We start from the raw sequence: 23,013 nt of genomic DNA, 5'->3' as shown, positions 1-23,013 counted from the left end.
TTTGGTTTATGGATTTACGTTAATGGTTCTGGTTCCAAACCAATCCGAACCGTGTGATAGACACACACACACATATAGTATATAATTTGTTTAGATATACTTAATAAACTTAATTTCCTTATCTAATACTCTATTCCACCACCCTATTCTTTTCTTTCACTTTCAATATTAATTTCCTAAACTTCCTATTCCTACAATTTCATTACGCTAAACATACATGGTTTGGGCTTAGTAAAGTGATTTCCTACTCTTTTATCTCGGTAACTTACTTTCTAATGTATTCTATTCTTATTTAGTTGATTGATGTTAGTGAGTTTTGATGATTTTAATATATTAATTTCAATATAACTTTTAGTTTAAGTTATCTATGCAATTTTAAGTACTTAAAATAGTTTATAGTAATGATATCTCAATTTTAAACGAACCGTGGTTTAAAACCGAAACCAAACCGTCTTTGAATGGTTTGGATTGGTTTGGTTTTATGAATTTTATGGATTGGTTTGGTTCTCTAAATTCATAATCCGTAAGTAGTGGTTTGGTTATTGAATTACTATAAAACCAGACCAATCCGATCCATGCTCACCCCTACTATGTATAATGAAAATTTTAAAAAATTCACTAGGGGGCCTTGGTCCCCATATGCCCACATCTAATTCTATCTCTATTGCCACAACTGTAATAGATTAATTGCCTATGAAAACACAAAACATCATCTACCAGTTATATGGCAAATGAAACATCCACCATAGCATCCAGCTAGGAGCATACACATCAATCACCCTTTCTATTCGTGTAAAATTATCAATTTCCCTTTATATATAAAAAAAATGACTGAAGAGGTAAAAATAGTTTAGTAATTTCATATGATTAAAAGATTAAAAAAGAAGAAGAGTGTTAATGAATAAAAATGGAGTGTTAGAATCATTTCCCTATACAAATTTCGGTTGTGAAGGACTCCCTTCTTGTTTTTCCGGTAATTTTACGTGCACACCTATCAAACTCAAATTCAAACACTTTCTTTTCCCTTCTTTCTTAAACCCATTTTTAGTAGGGGTGCAAACGAGCCGGCCGAGCTTTGTAGTGCTCGAACTCGGTTTGTTAAGTTATTGAACTGAAATTCGAGGTCCATCCTCAGCTCGAATTTTTTAAACTTGTTTTCAGTGAGATGAAAGGAAAGAAAATTCTGTCAGTTCTAGCCTTGAGGATCTCTATATTTAGTTGAAAACTCCATTTATTTCAATGGGCCTTTGCTTAATATTTTGGTGGGTTGTAGCTTTGAAATCCCAGAATGTGTTGTTCCTTTTAGACTCCCTCTTGGTTAGAAGATTTGGGCCACCTTGTTCGAAAATAGAACTGGGCCTAAAGGCCGAGTCCATTTTAATTTCCATTTGCTGATCAAAAAAATAAAAAATAATTTCCATTTGTCTTTCTCTTGCAGTTTTTCACTTATCTGGCTACCATCTAATCTAAGAACCAAACAAGGTATGTAAATGAATGTCCTCTTATTAATAACGTTTTGGATTCTTAGAAGAGAAAATCTTTTTCACGGCAGAATAGTTATTAACAACGCTAATCGCGGCCACATTTGGATGGTCCGGATTTTTTCGAAAAAGTTTCATTAAAATCCGAAACGTCCAGAATACTTTTGCACGGTCGCGATTGATTGCTGCTGTAAATGAGTTGTGAGTAAGTTTCTCTCTTTTCTTAGAATCAGATGTTAGTACTACTAGTTATGGTAATACTAAATTGTCTCTAAGAAAACCTGGCCATTGGGCAGTAATGAGTTTCGTTAATCACGTGAGATGTCAAAAACTAATTTAGGATCCCACATTGGTTAGTTATCACTCAATATATGGTTCACAACATTGCACTTTCTAAATGCCGAGTTTAGTAGTGTGGATTTGTAACCAAGCGGGACATCAAAATGTTTGGATGGTTGTCTTCTCTAATATGGCAGGTGCACCATTCTTTCTACTCCACAATTAAACAATGGTGCGTAGCCATCCCGCCATAGCTTGGCTAAGCAAACACAAAATTGAGCTATTGGGATCAAAGTGAGGGGTCTCATCAACTCGCTGCTCTTAATTTGATCTGGCGGATTGTATAAAAAAAGAGGATCATCTTTTCTATTCGCACCTATTAGAGTAACCCAACTACCAAACAAACATTTTTTCATAACCTTGTAATGACATGCCATTAAGTGGAGTTCAAACTAACTTAACTTCCTTTTTCTACTAACGACTTTTTTTTTTTTAATTGTTGAATAATTTTTTTGAGTTTTTGGTAAAAACATTTATACCTTTTTTGTTTTGAAATGACAAAAACAACTAACCCTCCGTTTATTGTCCCTAATGAAAATTTTTAACTTTTGGCGACAATTCTTAATTTTTAGATTCATCTATTGAAGTCTGAAGATGGATTTTAAATATATAAAAAAAAAAAAAAAGGAACTCACATAAAAGACGACCAAAAATAAAGTACCAAAAAGTTTGCCGAAATGATCTCTAATAGGGTGACAGGGTCCTTCATGATATTTCTTCTGACGATTCTCCCCAGCCCAAAGACCATTCTCCCGAATGGATATCTTCTGGGCTTGTTCGTTTTTTGTCTCAAAATTCTTGTATATGGTTCTCAATAAGTTTTTTTTTTCAAAATTCAAACCGAACAGAGCCCTACAGCTATGAGAAAAATTGTATAGTTCTAAATTATGTGGTCTTTTGGACACCCTCCAAGATCCATATTGATATTTAGAAGTTTAGAACCATTCATTTTCTAGAACTCATTAAGAAGATTAATCAAGCAAAACTCAAGTTAATCCATATTTGTTGAATAAGTATGATTTAGTGACGAATTTATAAATATCTTGAAAAATAAGCTGGACGTACATTGAATGAAACTCATTTATTCGAAAACAAATATGCTTTAATAGTTTGTTTACAGATATTCGATCAACATTATTTTGAAGAAATTTGAAAGTTCCCAACAATCATGTGATACTTAAGTGTGGTAAATGTAACAAAAAAAAAAAACTAGTTCGATTTCGTGCGTTCGGACGATTCAAAGAAGTAAGTGAATGGAGAATTGTTGTTGAGGTCCACAGGAAACCCATCAATCTCATCGCTCCACACGTTCATCACCTGATCACGATCGACGGTCCTGATTGCACGCCATACGACGCTACAGCACTTGAACCCCGACCCGAAGGCCATCTGCCACACCCGATCGCCCCTCTTCACCCTCCCCTTGGCTTCAGCATAGGCCAGTTCGTACCACACTGTACTGCTAGAAGTATTCCCAAATCTGTAAAGTGTCATTCTAGAAGCTTCCATGTCACTCTCTGTCAGCCTCAAGCTCCTCTGCAGTTCGTCCAGTACCGGTTTCGCACCAACATGTGGCAAGAAGTGACGGAAAGACTTCTTGAAATCGGGAACGTACGGCCCGATATTTGCCACGTGGAGACGCCTTACGACGTAGCACACGGCGTACCGGAGCTGTTCGGAGACGGGAAGGACCAGGGGAGCCAATGCGGTTATGTTGGATTGTATGGCTCCGATCGCTGCGACCAACAGGTCTCTGGTGACGGTAACCCCTAGGTGTCCCTCCTTGTCTTCCCCCGAGCTGATGCAATCGTATGATTTGTCGAATTCCGCGGTGTGGGTATGGACGGTGTGAACGAGTTGGTACTTTGCTGAATGCTGATCGGACGGCCGATTGGAGAGGAGGATGGCGGCCCCGCCGAGCCTAAACAAGCAATTGATTAGGACCTTGGAGCGGTCGCTGCCCGCATAGCAATTTTGGGTGATGCTCTCCGTACTCACTACTAAAGCATAGCACTCGCGATGTACCTGTTTGAGTTAGAATTTTACTCCTTTGGGAAAGCAACTGGCAAGATGTAGTATATACTCCCTCCCTCCGTCCCTCCGCCCCAATTTATTTGTTCAATATTGAAAAATTAACTTTTTTAGAGAGTATAATGATTACATTTAAAAGTAATTTACTTTTTTTTTTATCCGAAAAGTAATTTACTTTCCAATATTTACTCTTCACCGTTTTTTAAAAGTTACTTTATTTTCAAAAAAGTAAGGGCAAAATGGAAATTTTGTCCATTTAAAAGTCAATGGACAAACAAATTGGGACAAGGCAAAGTCAAAAAGTGCACAAACAAATCGGGACAGAGATATTTTCATTCTCTTGTTAGCAAAGGCCTACCTAGGCCTTGTTCTTTTGCACTTAACTTAAATTTTTGACCCTTTTCAAACTTAATAAGTTAAGTTTGGTGAGTCTTCTAACTTAAACTTAATTCCCAAACTCACACACAATGACAATATTGCCCTTTAAGGGGATAAATGTTGCGCGTAGGGCTTTTTTACCCAGAGGGGTATTTTGGACATTTTGGGTTTGGGTTGAGGTTGTTTGGGAAGACAACAATTTAAGTTTAAGTTAAAAGGAATGACCTCAACTTAAGTGAACAATTTAAGTTAAGTTTAAGTGCAAAAGAACACAGTCTTAGACCCGGCTTAATTTTTATAGTACTTTTTGGAGATTTTGTCCCTAGTAAAAAAAAATTGCAATCATTAGTTTTGCGCCAAAATTTTGTGAATTATTGATTCATCTCGATGAGAGAAATTGGAAAAGTAAAAAAAAAAATTTCTTTTACTCGAATATTTTTGGAAATATTCAATTTTGATTTTTTTTTTACTGAAAAGTAGTTATTTTCCAAAATATTTGGGCAAAAGTCATAATTTTTTACTTTTTCGATTCGAATCAGAAAACCAAAAAAATGAAGTACAAAACTAACAAACGCAAAAAAAATGAGTAAGCACAAAATAAAAAATATTTCAAAAAATTCTTAGTGGAACTACACCTTACTATTGCCACTTAGCCGGAGCATGCATCTAAATTTGGAGAAACAATTAGTCGAAATTGTTAGAAACATGACAACAAAACATGAAAGTGTTCATGAAAGAAAAATAAAGGGCTCAGATTCACAGTGTATCAAGCCTATTTTTTATCACTACTATATCAAGCCTCAAAAAATAGTAGTAGTGATTTTCAAGTAAAATTTTGAACTCAGCGCTGGAGTAGTTTTTTTTTTTTTACATGTTAGTGCATTTCTACTCATTATTCAAATATTTATTCAAATCTGAGTAAAAAAATGGGTAAAAGCTTGATTTGGTATCAAGCTATCTAGTCATAAACCCATCTTCTACTCAAATTCAATCCAATCTCATAGCCCATCACCATTGCCGTTCGCCATCAAAATCCCAATCACCTCCATGAAATCTAAAATACTTATTCCTTTATGATTATCAAACGTGACCTAATCGATCGATGTCAACGACAATCCTAAGGTTTTAGGTATATATTTAACATCATTTCTATAAATCCTGGTTCCACCCCTGCGTCTAATGCATAAATTGGGTAAAATTGGAGTGTACGGATATCAAGTGGAGTATTTCTTGTATTCAATATACTCCTAATCAAACCCGTCTGAATAAAATCACAAGTTTAGCAATTAATAACCAACCTGAAGCAACTGTTTGGCAAGGTTAATAGCAGTAAGCCCAGCAGTGCAACCCATTCCACTCAGATTATAGCTAATGACACCCTCCCTCATCTGATACCGATTCACAATCATGCTAGAAAGAGAAGGCACGACGCTGAAAATACAACAGTTCACCACCACAATCCCGATATCCCTACCCTTCACTTGGGTCTTTGCCAAAAGCTCGTCCACGGCCCCGAAAATCGACATCTCCATCTCCCTCCTCGCGTCTTCCAGGGTCGGGTCCGGTGGATCCTTGAAAAAGGCCTCCGGGAAGAAGGTGGAGTCGCCGAGCCCTGATCTTTCCAGCGTCTTCTGCATGAACTCCAACGTCTCTTCTTTGTACCAGTCGGTCGACCTGGCTCGGGCCACCGTGCCTTCTTTCGTCATGGTTTGGGCCATCGGTGGCTTGTAACATGCGAAATCTAGCATGTAGATTTTTTTAGGGGATGGGTTTTTGATGAGGATGAAGAGATATATCATTATTAGGGTTGAGCAAAATAGAAATGGTGCTATGAGGGTGAGATCCATAAAGCATAAACAGGAGAGAGAGAGAGAGAGAGAGAGAGAGAGAGAGAGAGAGAGTTTCTGCTTTGGTACAGGGATAAAATGCTTCGAAACCCTGGATATAAGGAGAAAAATCTGCATGGGACATTCTGACTTTATGAAGTGATCTGGTTTTTCGTTTTGGTTTTTGGATTTTAGATTTTGAGTGAAAAGAGATAAAGAGTAAAGTGAGAGTAATAATTGAAAGAAAATTTATTAAAAATAGTGCGCTGAGAGAGAATCTAAAATCCCCAAACTCAAAACAAACAAGATGGTTTTGGTGATGATCTCTGTTGAAGGGTAAACGTCATCTCGACCGGGTTAAGGTGCATGTCAATTCGTTCTAAAAAAAAGGAACAGGGCTCCTTGGGAGTGGGGAGAAATTTTTGGTATTGAGCGGGTACCACGTGGTACCCGAGTAGTTCATCCAGGCTGTCCAAAAGTGTGTTGAACAACCTAAATTAAAACCATCTCTCTCCAAATCCAAACCGTCCAAAACCAAAATGGACTGTCCGGATGCGCCGAGGCACCATGTGGTATCCACCCGGCACACAAAAATTTCTCGGGAGTGGGACACCTTAGAACCTAATTGCTGGCTTTCTTGGCCTTTTGTTATTTCTTTTAAGACGCTACTTTGTAACCCGACGTTGATCGTGTAGATTAATAGCAATTTCTTTCTGTTTGACAAAAAAAAAAAGATTTACATGGTTTCGATGCCTAAATTGCTTAAAGGTACGTACTCCACAGATAAAGTGCGAGAGAGGATTCACATGAACGATGAAAGACTATAAATAGCTGGCTATAGTTGTATCTCTTACCAAAGCGTTAACAATACATAGGACAAATTAATCTCTCTGGTGAAACTCAAAAGAGAACACAAAACCTAGTGAAACCCAAAGAGAGAACACAAAACTCTAATGTCACCGATGAAGCCCCAATAACAACAAAGAACAAAAAAAAACTCCACAATGGTACCCAGTGATATCTAAAGGAACCTCTTCATAATGGACTCGAACATGGCCGGTCAAAACCCCAATACCCCTAAAGACCCTATTTATAAGGGAAACTCTCTCTAAAATTTGTGAAATGAAAGAAGTTGTCAAATTCAAGGCACTTCCCCAACAGAGTTGAAAGTAATTATTCAATTGTAATAATTTGGTAGATTCCCAACTCATCGATAGGGATGGGCTCCACACAAACACATAAATTACAATACTAGAACCACGCACACACTCTCAAGAGGGGTAAGCCCCACATACACTACATAAGTGTTTGTGTGTGGTTTCCGTTCCGGAACGATAAATAAGTACTTATTTTTTAAGAAGGCAATTTCAAGCTCAAAAATCATTTGTTTACGCAGATAATTTTTCTATCACTATGGATCTTGTTTGATAGATCTCATTGAGATCTTTAATACGGTGCAAAAAAATTTGAAAAATTATTTTTTATCAACATTATTTTTGAGTTTGAAAATGTGAAATAAATGGCTTATTTTTTAAGAAGGTTTCTGGAATAGGGTCTAAACTTATTGTAAAAAAGGAGGTTACTAAAGACGAAATAAATTCAATTTGGAGAGTGAACAATTCATTCACTCAATTAATAGATTTGGTTGATATGTTCCCTTATGCATGTGACAGGTTTAAGCGGCCCAAGTGTAAAAGCACTGGAGTACATTGGGCAAACTAGTGGGTAAATTTAGAAAACATAGACTCTAGCCACTACTCATCTTTAAAGCTCTCCAAGGCACATATGGCTCCATCGCCAGAATTTGAACGTGTAAAACGGCCATCAAATAATATCTAAAAATGCATGCTTTGGACATAGATGTGCTCGCAATCATTGATGTCTCGCATTTGTGCTTTGAATAATTGTGAAAATATTTATGTTCGAATACATGCCTCTGAATATTTGTATCTGTAGGGTTCGTCAAATATTGCCACGAGTCTTCTTTTTATCTTTTTCTTGACGCTCCCTACAAATAGCATTTGTGTTTTCAATGGAAAGGAAATCGAAAAATAACCTTTCTCTTCAACTAAAGAACGCAAAGTCACAACATTTGACATTTTCCCAGTTGATACGTAAGAACCTAGCTATTATCCTAGAGTCATGGTTTGGAGCAAATAAAGCGGATGTCCAGATTTTGGGAGTAGTACTCTTCAGGGTTTGTGGTTCGATTTTTACATGACAAGTACCTTGTGGTGTTGGGAGTCTGATCCACCTGAGGTATTCCCATGTGCGCGCAGGCTCAATTCATTGAGGGAGTATCCATAGAGTCACACCATATTACCTGGACCCAATACACATCAAATGACCCATAGTAAATGGTGAGTCATCCAATTGTATATTAAGGTCGATCAAATCATTTTTCTATTTATTCGATGTGGGACTCCACCTTTCACACATATTCCCAACATGCATTACGTGAGGGGCCGTGATTGATGTAGCCAAACTAGCTCCTCCGGAGATTTGAGTTGCACAATCAACCCATGTGGGAATACAGTGGCGCTCGAACGACAAGGAATTTAGTCTTTCTTTGCACAATATTGGATGTGAAAATTGTACAGGTCCTAATGATTTTAGAAAGTTGGGAAGCAGTTTTCCAAATTTGAAAATCTGATCACCACTTGCGTCCAGTTCACTATCAACTTTATGGTGGCACAAAAATCTGGTTGCAAAACTTTTATGAAGCGTCCTGCTAACTTTAGCCCAATTAATTGTCTCCTCATGCCGTTATGATTTACCTTCTTCAAAAATAAGTATTTATTTGTAATTTTTAAACTTAAAAATAATAGGCCTGAAACAAAAAAAATTATACAATATGGATCTTATTTGATAAATCAAACCCAGCAAAAAAAAAAATTTGAAAAGTTATTTTTGTAAGCTCATTATTTTTAAGTTTGAAAATATGTCCTTATTTTTTAAATATTTATTTGAGAAAGTGAAACGGAGCCGAGCATCTCCAAATGCATTTTTAAAACTTTAAAATGGAGAATGGATGTGAATATTGAGAAGAGATTTTATAATTTATCTCTTTTTTATTCATTTTTTTGTACTTTATGAGAGAATTTTAGAGAGGTCACTCATCTTTTTTAGAGATTTGATTTTAGTTTTGTGTCTCCATAAATGGACCGGATTCAATTTAGTGAGATCTTTCATTCACGTTTTTTTCCCACCATTAATCTTTTATAAAGCTCTTTGATCCCCGAATTTGGAGTGTTGGCCTACTTTCATGCAATTCACATGTAAGGTTCAATTAGCTTTCGTATGGCTTTTTTAAATGGGTATGCTTTTTTCGTTGACAAAAATAAAAAATAAAAACATGTAGGGGTTTAACGAAAGAATTGATATTTCGGTAATTCGGTGGGAATACTCGAAAGCCGCTGCCAAGAATTGCAATAATCTTCTTTTCAACCCCCAAGATTAAGGCTCCGTTTCCACTAACAAAAAACACTAAAATCTTAACGTATTTTACCATCTCGTTTCTACTAATAAAAAAATTTCAGCATTTTACTATTCTGTCTCACTAACAAAAAAGTTATCAACAAAAGCTGTTTTTGCTATAATAACTTTACTCACAAACTCATCAACAACTTATTCACTACCGAAAACACCTAATAACTTTTTAATGCAGATTAGATTTTGGAAACTAGTGCTTTACTAGTATTTTATTTTTTGCAGTATTTTGTTAGGATTTTTATAATTTGGGATTACTAATCTGGAGTTATTTATTTCCTAATTTAGGTTGAGTTAGTTTCCTATTTTATGTTTTCTTGTCCTACAAGAATTATGGTTGCTTCATACTCCCTCCGTTCCTATTTTATAGTCCAGTATTCCATTTTTGGTTGTCCCTTAATAAGTGTCCATTTTGTAAAGTTAGTGGGTAAAAGTTAATGAATTTTTCATTTTGCTCCTAAAAGTAGATTCCATTTTGAAAAGTTAGTGAGTAAAATTGTAATGATGATGGGTAAGTAGGAAAAATGGAGGAAAAAATTGATGTGAAAGGTATAATGATGATGTCTTTTTAATAAGTTGGAGTTACGAAACAGGACACTTAAAAATGGACGGAGGGAGTAGTATTTTCGTTTCCTTTTTAGTTCTCGGGTTCCTACTATTGTAAATCATTGCTATAAGCCTTACGGCAAGGGAGTTGTTTATGAATTATTAATAAAGATTTAAGAAGTTTTCTCAATTGTGTGTTCGTAGAGGAAGTTCCTCTAGTTCATACATATTTGTATTTATGTTTCAAAGAGAGAATCTTTTAACATAAGCAAGTTCGTGATCTCTTCTTGCAACTAATTTCATAAAAGAAGGCTACACTGCATCACCTTTCAACCACAAATAAAAATCTACAAATTTTTCACTACCGAAAACACCCCTAATTAATGGAATTTTGTTACCTAAGTAGTGATTTCAGTACCTTCTTTTTAATTAATTGAGATCTTTTTAAATTAAACCAATTTAATCAGTCTAGCCAAGTGAATATATTTTCTCTCTTGAACTATGTCGAGGACAGTTTGTTTCATAAAAAGACGATGCTATCATTTCACGATGAACAAATATTTTAAAAAACGGATAAAACAAAAGATATTTTAAAAATAATTCCCTTCGGATAGTGTTTTCACTAACCAACAAATTGTGGACCACAATTTTTGGTTTTGTCCTTATTCAAATTTTATTCGCTCTGGTTAGTTTTGCACAAGATTTTATGTAATATTAGTTCATCTCGACGAAAGGAATCGGAAAAGTTAAAAGTTATAATTTTTACACAAGTATTTTAAAAAAAAAATCCAAGGAAAATGTCAGTTTTTTTTGGATTTTGTCTTCAATATTTCAAAAAATACTTATGTAAAATTCGTAATTTTTCATTTTTTCGATTTCTCTCGTCGAGACGAACCAATATTATATAAAAATTTGGCGAAAAACTAAAAAACACACAAATAATTGAATAAAGATAAAATCAAAAAATTGTGCTCCCCACTCTGATTCTCAAGGCAGGGGACATCGCCTATGCGTGGTCCTCGTCTTCTCCTACTCCTCTGCCAAGTGCACGGTATTTGGTACTACAAACAATGCTACCATCAAAAACACACACTCTTACAATAGGAATGGTCCCCACATACACTGCATACCTCCAGTGTGTGGAGCCCACTTCTATTATGAGTTTGTGTGTATAAACATTTGTTTGTTTGTGTATGATTCTAAGCTTATTGATTTGATACAACAATAATTTCAGACACACTAATGGCTGGAGTACTGCTATGGGTACCGACGGTACCCATAGGGAAAATGCACCGACGGCCACCGGACGGCCGTCTCCGGTCACCGGACGGCCGATCCGAGCCGTCCAAAAATTTTAAAAAATAAAACCGAGTGGCCTTACGCGAGAATCAATGGCATCCGAGGTGTGTAGGGTACTTGATCCGAGCACCCATTTTTCGTGTATATTTGTATATACGTGTATATACACGAAAAAGGGGTACTCGGATCAAGTACCCTACACACCTCGGATGCCATTGATTCTCGCGTAAGGCCACTCGGTTTTATTTTTTAAAATTTTTGGACGGCTCGGATCGGCCGTCCGGTGACCGGAGACGGCCGTCCGGTGGCCGTCGGTGCATTTTCCCTATGGGTACCGTCGGTACCAATAGGATTTCTGCTAATGGCTGGCAGTGTAAAAGTACAGTACTTGTTAGTACTTTACGTTTGGGTTGGTGGAACACACTGGAGTGCCAATTTATTCACCCTATTTCAAAGTAGGTGGATGTTTTCTCTTATTTTTTCTTGCATAAGGTTTACCATTCCCTCCGTCCTAAAATAAATATGTAGACCGCAAGTCTAGGCTTTTACAAATATTTTTTTTGTTACAAATTTTAACTTTTTTTTACAAATCAGTAGATATCAATGAGTTTTTTGAAATTGTGAAAAAAGTTTAACTACACTATATTCTTTGTCTTTATTCATATCGATTAATGACATTATTTAATGAAAGATGGTGGGTTTGGATAAGATAGAGTGTGGAAATCAATCCTTTTTACACGCCATTTATGTGGTTTATGATGTGCCCCAATGATCAAAACCAAACACACGCACATAAGACAGAATTTTAAGTGGTTTTTCCAAAATCACGTATATCCATGAATAAATTCGAGTAATATTTACCGAGACAAGCTTTGTAAGGGAGATCTCTCTCTCAACTCACTATACTCTCTCAGTATGTATATTGCTTACCCTACTGATACAAGAGAAGAGAATTCCCAAATGAATTCTTCTTCATTAATGGAGTCTTATCTTCAAAGCTCCCAAAGTCCACTAAAGGGGCTATGCTCAATTTGGGCCAAAAAACATGAATTCCATGTTTGTTTTTCAGACACAACAGTCATTTGTAATGCCCTCTTATATCGGGTGGGTTCCATGAGCGTTACAAATAACTTGTCATATCCAAAATTTTCTCGTATTGAATGGCCGTTTACGTGGACTATCTCGCATTGGGGTAGCCTTGAGGTTCTAATATTTAACTTGGACTCCTATTTTATTTCGATAGGCCTTTATTTCAGATTTGGGTGGGTCGTCGCTTTAGACTCCCCCCCTCAGTTTAAATACTTGGGCCGTATTGATTGAGAAAGGGAAAATGATGGCCCAGACGTTTATTGGGCCCACAGACTGTCCATGTTAGCTGATTGGACTGTTGGTTATCATATGGATTCAATAAGGGAAAATAACGGCCCAGGACATGTTTTGATAATTAATATCCGCCAATAACATACTGAGAACATTTGAGAACATTTGTTAATGCTGAAAATGTCTTTGAAATGTATTAATTATCAAACACGTCCTTGGCCGTCATTTTCCCATTCAATAATTTTGTTCTTGAAATATACATGGGCCAGACCGAAAATACTAATATTTATACATGGGCAAAAATTCCAAAAAGGGGAGAGGAAAGAAAGGGGGAAATTTTTATTATTAACTTTGAAGTCTCTGAAATCTCTATTAAGATTGATTCGCTAATCGGGATTCTCACTTCAAGGAATACCACCGAAGCCATTTTTTTTCATATTACAAGTGGCAATAGAATATAAGTGTCAGAATTAGATTAAACTGAAAACAAGTCCACAATGAATATAAGTTCAATCAAACTAATAGCGCCATTACAGGGATAAATAATCCAAACAAATACAAGAACAAGAGGGAATAACACCCACACAAAAGTGAGGAGATTGTACGTAACTCCTGATTGCCCAGTGAAATAGGGAGTCATGGGAGTTTCTTAGTTGAACACGGAACTCCTAACTTTTGACAGAGAGTGATTGCCGACTTTAGTTGTTGATACCGACTCTGTTAACTTCACAACATGGTAGTCAATGATCTATTTGTCCTTATATCATGGCCAACAAACGATTTATTAATAGATGGACTAGGGTGATATTCAGAATTATAAAGTGAGGGAGTGCAGTGTAATTTCAAAAAAGTGAAGGGTAACAGTGTGTTTCTACTTGAATTCAGGGGGTGTCCTCGAAATTATCCCAAAAAAATTGGCTCCCAACCTTAAGGCTCTGTTTGTAATCTAAAGAAAAGAAAGGAAAGGAAAATAAAATAAAAAGGAAGAAAAATGAGAGGAAAATAGAAAAGAAAATTTACTATTCATAACACTTAAAATTGTTATTTTCTTCTCACTTTCTCTCTAGGGAATTTTTTTTAATTTTCCTTCATTTTCCTTTCGTTAAGTTCCAAACGTTGCCTAAAATTGGTGCCCGCCTAAAAGAAACCGTTGGACTGGGGTGGCACGAAAGCCTTTACAATTCCATGCACAAACCCATATGTTGGGGTTTTCAGTTCTGTACGCATGCAGCGGTAGACCAAAAAGAAGGGTCCACGATTCTTAACCTGCACCCTCGCCCATGGCTTCTCGAGATCCCCTTCTTCTCTCTCACCCATGTCTTCGTAATCACTCCATTTAATTTTCCTCCTTTTTCGCACGCCTGCGGTCGTTTTATGCCGACAATTGTGCGTACCTCCTGCAACTGTGCTTCGTTCGTAAGAGGTAACGCCTTGTGCAGCGGTCCGCGATGAAGGTTTCGTGGCGGGTCCGCGTCTCTTGGATGTTTCTCTGTCTATTTGCATCTAGGTCTCAATCGGTTGACGATTTCAAGAAAGCGTATGTGATTTCGTAATACGCTCGTGTATATATATCTGAACTTGAAATACGGATCTTAATTATAAGTGATTAAGTGGTCTGATCACCATTTTGGGTTTAGCTTGCTTTAGTGTGAGATGGGATTGGAAACTCGATCAATTAACGTGGGTTCATTATGCGTATGAAGATCTTAAACGTTGCATTGTATTTGTGTTTTTTCCTCTTTAATTTGCAGTTGAAAAGTGTGTTGATTCTTTTCTTTTCTTTTTTTTTAATAAAGCAATGTCCAGGGCGCTCCAAGACTTTAGTTCAGCGGACGTATAGAAAATCTTGTGATACATACGAAACTCTATATAAGAAGATGTTCATTTTAGCGGGATTTTTATTGAGCTTGGTTTATTTTTTTAATCCACGCAGTCGCTTGAACCCCTCGTTTGATGGTAGAGCCGCCCATGGCAATGACTCGGTCAGGACAAGATAAATAGTTTTTAGGATTTACCTGAATTGTGTCATTTATCAAAAGTTTGTACTTTGATTTGCTTTGGCATGTATTTTGATGAGGTATTGATATGATGAATCAAATGAAATTAACCACGGTAATCACTCTTCTCATATCCTCAGTTCGAATTTTTTTGCATCCTTATTGGTTAAGCATTTTAGGCTAGATTATAATATTCATTTTTTGCATAAGTTTATTCTGTATCTTTGTTTTCCTGTTTTTGTATCTGTTTCGTCATGCACCATTATTTCCCCTTGGATACTAGCAGCCTCGAGATCTATAAGTCACTGTACTGTTATTTACCATTCTTATTTCTCTCATAGGTTTCCTATTGTAGAGCCCGATCCCGGTCATACAATACTCCGCATCACAAAGGAAGGATTGGAGGCAATTCAGAAAATAACAACTCCGATTGCTGCTGTTGCTGTAAGCTTGAGATTAACTTCCCTGAACATTTACTGAGTTCCAATGAACTTAGCCGATTATCATGTAAATGAGTATTATAAATCGTCACTTCAGCTATCCGAAAAACATTTGTAATTTACTAATATCTACGATACACATTGTGCCTGATCGTAAAATTGGAGAATTAACGTGTCCTCGAACTTTTTTTGTATTAGCTCGTTCTGTCTTTTGGGGAAATATTTCCTCCTTGATTCCATGTGTACGTGACTGACTAGAATCGGTCTTTGTATATATGCACATGTTTCCTCCTCGGGAAAAGAACTATTGTTCGGAGAAATTTTTCTCATGCACTTCTTTTATTATTTTATTGCGACTCGATTTTTATGCGTGTTTATTAATCAGGTCATTGGTCCATATCGCTCTGGGAAATCATTTCTGCTTAATCAACTTCTCTCCCTTTCTTGTTCTGAAGGTGCAGCCTCTGCTATATACTATTAGTTTAGCTGTTGTTGCCATTGATGTTCTAGCATATGTTTCTTTCTTTTTTTAATATTCTCAAGGGGTTCCTGAGTTTTGGAGTCCGATGTCCTCGCAGGGTTCGGTGTAGGGCACATGCGTGACACGAAGACGAAAGGTAGACGATGTTATGACCACGATGACCTGATCAAAGCAACCACTCATTTACAGATTTAGTAACAGGTCTTACGTTGTTCTCCGTACTTCTTCCAGGGATATGGGTATGGGGAACCCCAGTAGAAATGGTAATTAATGGAGTAAATATTTCTGTCTTCTACCTTGACACGGAAGGATTTGAAAGTGTTGGGAAGTCAAGCGTATATGATGACAGGTATGTTCAAGTCACTAGTAGGTCTTTAATCTGCTTTGATGTCTGTAGGCCTAATTGTTGGCATCTTTCTTGATTCTTGTTTTGCAGGATTTTTGCCCTAGCAACCGTACTGAGCTCTGTGCTTATCTATAACCTTCCCGAGATGGTTTGTTACTTTTCCTGTATCGCTATCTCTCTCTCTCTCATTGTCATGACATGGGAGTATTAAACAAAGTTCTGGAACTATGGAAAACCAAACTACTCCTACCAACTTGCTATGTCTGTTCACCTATAATTTTTGTCAAAACCATTGGATGGAAGCTACTTTGGTCCATAAAATTGTCTTAATAAGCGGGATGCAGACATTGGAGTCTTCCAAGTTTTATAATCCCTACAAGTAGGTTTAAGATGAAAGTATTGGGTGCGACCTTTATCTATGCTTTCAGCTGGGGGAATTGACTTTGGTCTTCAATTAAGTTTTGTTTGGTAGAATGCAGTAAAGAAGTGCAAAAATATGCTGAAATCAAGTCTAACGACATAAGCTAGATAGTTTACCGAAATGTCCTTCAAATTACCATGATTTGAAATAAAACGAAGACTATAGCAACCTATAATTGTAAAAGCACTAAGCCGCTTAGTGCAAACTTGTAAGACTTGGGAGGAAGAGTCATTAATGTTTGACTAATTACTGAAAGTTCCCTTCGAAAGGACTAAAATAAGAGAAACTTCCCCCACCTCAAATATGTGTATGTTGGCGATTGTTCATAATTAAACATGTTTTATGAGACTAACAATGTTTTATGAGATTTAAACTGAAAACTTAAGGGATCACTGTTTAAATAGCTCCAGCTACTCAATACAGTCGTGGTACTTATTGTAGGTTTGCATAGATGGAAGTTTCATATCTGTATTACTAAGGGGATCCTGGAACTATGTTTCTGTGCTTGGATGTTGATTGACTGTCACCGAAGCCACAAGTATCCCTTGAAGGATCTGATATGATATATATTTTTTGGTTATTCTTGTTTAGATTCGCGAGGCTGATATATCTCGGCTGTCATTTGCTGTTGAACTTGCTGAAGAATTCTACGGAAGGTCCGTTATTCTGACATGATAATGGAACACATAGTTTCATGTTCTTTTCTGTAATGGCATTTTCAAGCATTTAGCTCCTCATTTTATAGCAAACACTGACTCATTTTCATTGTTTCATCCGCAATTGTCGTGGGAATAGGGTCAAGGTACATTCCGTACCACTTTTGCACCATATTTTTTGAGGCATATTGTCTTTTAGTGCTTGTCATAGAAATAATGGTAAGAAAAACTATGTTTTGTTTCTAATCATTCAATGTTTGACACTTTTGCAGGGGAGAGATATCGCCTTTGAACCTGCTAAGCTGCTGTGGCTTATCCAGCGTGATTTCCTACGTAAGTTTGTAATATGGTTTGCAAGGATATTCTTCTGTAGTGTGGTAACTTGAGACTCTCTCTGAACTAACAAGAGTTTCTTCCAAAAGTTAATCATTATTTGCTATCCTTTTATCTATTTCCTTCTATTAGTCCAGAATACTGTAGAATCATGTTGGCATGCAGCATGCATCAGTCCAGATGAAATTGATATTTACTCGACATTTTAACAGAAGGTAAATCAGTTCAAGAAATGGTGGATGAAGCTCTTCGACATGTACCTAATCATGATGGTTAGTTTTTCGTATGCCTGTATGTACAGACAATATGAGTTGAACTTATGGTGAGACGTTAATACAACATGGATTAATTGTGGGTGCTTTTTATGACGGCAGGAGACAAAAATATTGATCAGGTATTTTTCTGTCCCTAGTTTTATTATCAAGAAGACATTCTAAGACATTTCAGAGAAATTGAAGTTAGCCCCCTTCTATTTTGTGTCAGGTTAACCAGATCAGGGATTCTTTGGCTATCATGGGTGATAACAGTACTGCTTTTAGCTTACCTCAAGTATGGGTTCGCCTCCTTGCTTAATGATTCTGCCCTTTTCTTATGCTTTGGTAGTTTTATGCAAAAAGTTTGAACCTGGATAAATTGACTTACAGAAGTCAGATCCAAAAGTAAATTTTCACCTTTTTCTCATACAACAATCTACTTACAAAGATTTTGCTCTAATGTTGGTCAACCAGATACCAAATACAAAAAATTGGAAAGTTATGTTCGAGTTAAGTTTGAAACGAACAAGAGCTGTATTGTGTACCTTTTTCTTGTGATAAATTGGTTTAAGAACGAGTTTTTGTTTTAATTTGCAAATGCATATTCTTTATCACTTTGCCTAGGTTGGTCTGATACCCAGTTTGAACTTGTAAACAGCCTCATCTCCAACGGACCAAGCTTTGCGACATGAAAGATGGTGAGCTTGACCCAGCTTACATTACGAAGAGAGAGGAGCTGAAAGAACTTGTTACTTCTATTATCCGTCCAAAGATTGTGCATGGTAAACCTTTAAGTGGGAAAGAGTTCGTATCTTTTTTGGAGCAGGTGACCTTCTGCAATCGTCAATGATTTTGGATTACAGACCATTTGATTTTTTTTTTAAGAAATGGAATAAATATCCTGCTAAAGATGGGAACGAGTCTTTTAAGTGAGAATGGATAGTTTTTTTTTTGTAGAACTACTCATTTTTGAAAAACACTTGCATCCCTCACATCCCTTTCATAAAAAGCACTTAAATATTTTTATTTTTTGATTCTAGTACTTTAAAAACTCTATTTATTGATATATGATGGGTCTTGATTCAATTTAAGATGAAGGACATGTGAGCGATTTATCGAAATGAATCGTTTTTTGAACCATTGAGAGTAAAATTTTTGATGTACAAATGATTTGTTATCCACACTACATGAGTTAGAAAGTAAATTGAACTAGCTTTCTAATGGTTCAAACCACACACAAATCAGAGTTCGGGAGTGTTCGGGATAAAGCCCCGCAATTTGACATGTTGTGCAGCTTTAGTGCGCCCCAAGCGCGTTGCACTGCGCCCCGGGCACATCCTCAAAATTGCACGTCAAGTGCTCCTTAGGCGCAAGTATATGTGCCCCAGGCGCATTGCACTGCTCCTCCTCAAAATTGCACATCAGTTTATGCGCCCCGAGCGCATCCTCAAAATTGCACGTCGCGCCTCAGGCGCACGTTTATGCTCCCCTGGCGCAAGTTTATGCTCCCCAGGCGCATTGCACTGCGCCCCAGGCGCATCCTCATAATTGCATGTCAATCTTTGTTGGCTTGCCCCGGGCACTCCGAACTCCGATTTCTGCGTGGTTTGAACAGTTGAAAAGCTTGTTAAATCTACTTTCTAACCGAAATAACTTGGACAAAAAATCCTTTGAGCATAAAAGATGTGACCATTTTACTCTCACTGGGTCAAAGAACTAATCATTTTTGTAAAACGTTCGCATCCCTCTCATTTTAATTTGGAAGTTTAAATCTTCCATCTTTAGCAGGAAGTTTATTGTTTGATGAATAGTTTATAAAATAGGTTAGTTATTAAATCTTCTCATCCTATGCACTCTTTGTCTATCAAACCATGGTTTGTTTCAGATTCTTGAAGCCTTGAACAAAGGAGAGATTCCATCTGCGGGCTCTCTTGTGGAAGTTTTCAATAAGGGTATTCTGGAGCGATGCTTGAAATTATACAGTGAAAGGATGGCTGCGTTAAACTTACCCCTCTCGGAGCAGTCTCTGCAAAAAAACAATGAAGGTTTTAGAGAAGAAACAATGAAAGTTTTTGATGAAGAACATTTTGGTCGGCACCATGCAAAGAGATCAGTTGAAAAACTGGATGAAGAACTTGAGAAGGTACAAGTCATGCTCAAAATCAAGTACGATTGTTAACTGGATTTCCAAAGGCAATTGTGTAGTGGGTTGTGTAATTGAACTCACTTCAAACTGGATTTTGTCAAGTTATAACTAGAGAGCATGTCTGAGTGGATTAATCTCAAAAGTTGATATGCTTTAGATATTTGAATAAATGATACGACATCAGGTTATCTGAGATGTTGTTGCATCACAAAGCTAGAATGCTTTCTGGAAAACTTAGGGGAAGGTTCTTCAATCTTATGATCATTTATTCAGATGTTATGGATTTCTCAATAAACCATCTCCAAGGTCTTCACTTCTTGTTGGGGTTGGGTGTAGAAATGTTTGGAAAACTGTCTCATAATGCTAGATCCCTCTTGCGTGTTTGAATCTTAAATGATAAAGCACATGCTTGTGTCCACTTTTTAACTGGAAATTCCCTGCAGGTGTATAAGAATTTTGTTTTGGCAAATGAGTATCAATCTTCGAAGTTGTGTGAGGAACTGTATACCAAATGTGAGGACAAGATGGATCAGCTTCAAGTCTTGAAACTTCCTTCAATGGCAAAATTTAATGCAGGTTTCCTCCAATGCAACCAAAGTTTTGAGAGGGAGTGTGTTGGACCTTCTAAAAGCAATTATGAGCATCGGATGACCAAGGTTTGCATTTTTGTTTCTGTTTTTCTTCTGGTTTCTCCAAGTGTGCTTGTTAAGTCCCTTCCCCCTCCCTAGGTTGAGATCTTTGTTTGGTGGTTGGTAACTGAAATTCATTCCTGGCAAGAGAGCGACACTCTTCTTTTAAGCATTTCAAATAATCGTGTCTCAACATGATGTGGTTCATTTCCATGCAGTGTTCCAATGATCCTTATTTTCTTGTTAACTTTCTTACTCTCCGTGTGATCTACTCTGAGTATGAAACTCTATAAAACCTGCAGATGATGGGGAAGTCAAAATCTCAATTTATCAAGGAATACAACCACAGGCTCTTTAATTGGTTGGTAGCGTTCTCTCTAGTGATGGTAGTGGTGGGTCGTTTTGTAATGAAGTTTATTATGATCGAGATCGGGGCATGGATACTTTTCATCTTCTTAGAGACGTACACAAGGATGTTTTGGTCAGCAGAGTCTCTTTATTACAACCCGGCTTGGCATTTCATCGTAGCAGGTTGGGAATCTCTTGTTTATAGCCCTATCCTTGATTTGGATAGGTAAGAACCTCATTCTATGCTCCTCAAACTCATTTAAATCTCTTTCGGTTGAACTTGAAGACGGCTTGAATCATGTGTTACATTGCATTTTAACTTGTTTCATGCATCCACCACAGAATGGCGTTTTGTGCTTTTACTGGCATTCCTCTATGTTATAGTTATGCCAAACTGCAGTACAACACAATTTTCACTTTTTGGGGTAAATATAGGAACTGCACAAAAAGGATTATGTCGCAACAAATATTTGTTCTCTTTATACTAATGCATTTAACAGTTTAGATGCTGTGAGAACTGCACATTCCTTCGTCGTAGATACTTTGTTTGTACCTTTCATCCAAAAAGAAGAGTTATACTCCAAATTTGACAATACTACATTGGGTTCCATTCAATCGGAAAAGTTCAAAGCAACAAAATCAGTTATGCGACATGAATTTGTGGCATATGTTGCGGTCACTGTATTGAACTTAAAGAGCCTTGTTGCTTCGTCCTTCTCATTTCCTTGTTGAGACAGGTGGGCTTTTCCCGTTGGCGTTGTCATGGCAATGTTGGTGCTTTACTGGAGATGTTATGGGAGGTGGAAACATGGCTCCGGTTGGCTTTTACCTTTGTACAACAGTCACATAGGTCGGCCGAGATCAGACTAGAGGGATGGTGACTGCTTTGCAACCTTGATCGATATACCTCAGCAAGCTCTTTGTTTAAACATGCGAAGCGCAAAGCATGCCCGGGCACTGGCACTGGCTTTTTCTCGAAGTTACTATGAGGACTGAAAAGGCGAAGGGATGAGATGAGAATTTGTCAAGATTCACTACAGTTTGTAACTGTAACTCCTCTGTAATTTGTATTTAACTTGTTCATGTTACACTCATTTTATGTATACTGTAAAGAGAAAATTATTGTGTAAAGCAAAAGTTTAATTGAACATGAATGACAAGCATTCAGCTGCCTCACTAGTTAGGACCAGATTAGCTGTTCAGTTTCGAAAATTTTCTACTGGTTTGTTTCATAGCAGGTTGGTTGGAAAGAAGGATGAATAGGATTTGAGGGGAATAGTAGGAAAAATTATTCAATGCCTTCGGGTGCTCTCACATGGTGCCCCCGGGCCCGGTTACCACCACACATTTAATGTGAGCCCTAAGATACGTGTGTAGACTTCACCCAATGTGTGGTGAAAAAAGAGCCTGAAGTATCGTGTGCGCGGTGCCCCAAAGATACTGTAAAAAGCTTAAATAAGAGATGAATTAAAAAAGTATAAAAAACTGAACCAAAGTGGTAATGGAAAAAGCTTAAATAAGAGATCAATTAGAAAAATATAAAAAACTGAACCAAAGTTGAAAAAAACTCAAATAAGAGAAGGGGAAAAGAACTATTTCAATTTTTGCGTCTTTAGTGATTTTTTTTGGACTTTTGATCGTAAATAATTTTCGAGAGCAATCATTCGGTCTAGTGGAGAAATTTTTAGTGCCGAGCGGGTACCACGTGGTGTCCGCTCGATGCATCTGGGCCGTCCATTAAAGTTTTGGACGGCTCGGATTTGGAGAGAGAAAGAGGAGAGAGAGTGCAGGGGTGAGAGGAGAGAGAGTGTTTTAATTTGGACCATCCAATACACTTTTGGACGACTCGGATGTGCCCGCTCGGGCACCACGTCAGTCGGGTGACGTGATACCCATCCGGCATTTAAAAATTTCTAGGTCTAAGTGAGATGAATTACAGAATTAGAAAGTTGAAAAGTGTTCAAATGAGAGAAGAGAAAAAAGACAATTTTTTCAATTTTTCGCATCTTTAGTGAAACGTTTTTGAGTTTTGATCATATTTTTTACTTCTCAGACTTCTTATTTAACTTAAACTTTAAAAGAACTCATAAAAAAAAACCCATATTAATAAGACAATAATCTAAGAAGAACAAAAATCGATTACATAAAGTTTACGTTGATAGATGGTCCAGATTCACAAATTCACAGTACTGTAAATCTGAATCATTCAATGTTTTCCCGAGCATTTTCATGAATCGAGTGTCCAGAATCGTT

At 37.0% G+C, this 23,013-nt stretch overlaps 2 protein-coding genes across 2 annotated transcripts; one reads left to right on the top strand and one right to left on the bottom strand.

The window, feature by feature from the left end:
• Positions 1-2,861: 2,861 nt before the first annotated feature.
• LOC131322048 (3-ketoacyl-CoA synthase 2-like) lies at positions 2,862-6,110 on the bottom strand. Its single transcript, XM_058353151.1, has 2 exons — positions 5,528-6,110; positions 2,862-3,845 (listed from the first exon to the last, which is right to left on the bottom strand). The coding sequence occupies exons 1-2, from the start codon at positions 6,074-6,076 to the stop codon at positions 3,030-3,032; spliced, it is 1,365 nt and encodes a 454-aa protein (XP_058209134.1). The 5' UTR covers positions 6,077-6,110; the 3' UTR covers positions 2,862-3,029.
• A 7,737-nt stretch (positions 6,111-13,847) lies between these two features.
• Positions 13,848-21,944, top strand: LOC131322037 (uncharacterized). The gene is made up of 17 exons (XM_058353140.1): positions 13,848-14,246; positions 15,048-15,150; positions 15,532-15,601; positions 15,725-15,763; positions 15,859-15,976; positions 16,064-16,121; positions 16,986-17,050; positions 17,190-17,196; positions 17,323-17,383; positions 17,596-17,655; positions 17,758-17,777; positions 17,867-17,932; positions 18,296-18,463; positions 19,523-19,780; positions 20,227-20,439; positions 20,715-20,986; positions 21,498-21,944. Exons 1-17 carry the CDS (start codon positions 14,158-14,160, stop codon positions 21,628-21,630), a joined length of 1,800 nt encoding a protein of 599 aa, XP_058209123.1. The 5' UTR covers positions 13,848-14,157; the 3' UTR covers positions 21,631-21,944.
• The last annotated feature ends 1,069 nt before the right edge of the window (positions 21,945-23,013 follow it).

The sequence above is a fragment of the Rhododendron vialii genome, chromosome 1a (genome assembly GCF_030253575.1).
Source record: "Rhododendron vialii isolate Sample 1 chromosome 1a, ASM3025357v1".
Classification (NCBI taxonomy): domain Eukaryota; kingdom Viridiplantae; phylum Streptophyta; class Magnoliopsida; order Ericales; family Ericaceae; genus Rhododendron; species Rhododendron vialii.
Note: the sequence above shows the minus strand (reverse complement) of the source record. Positions and strands in the feature narration are given on the sequence as shown.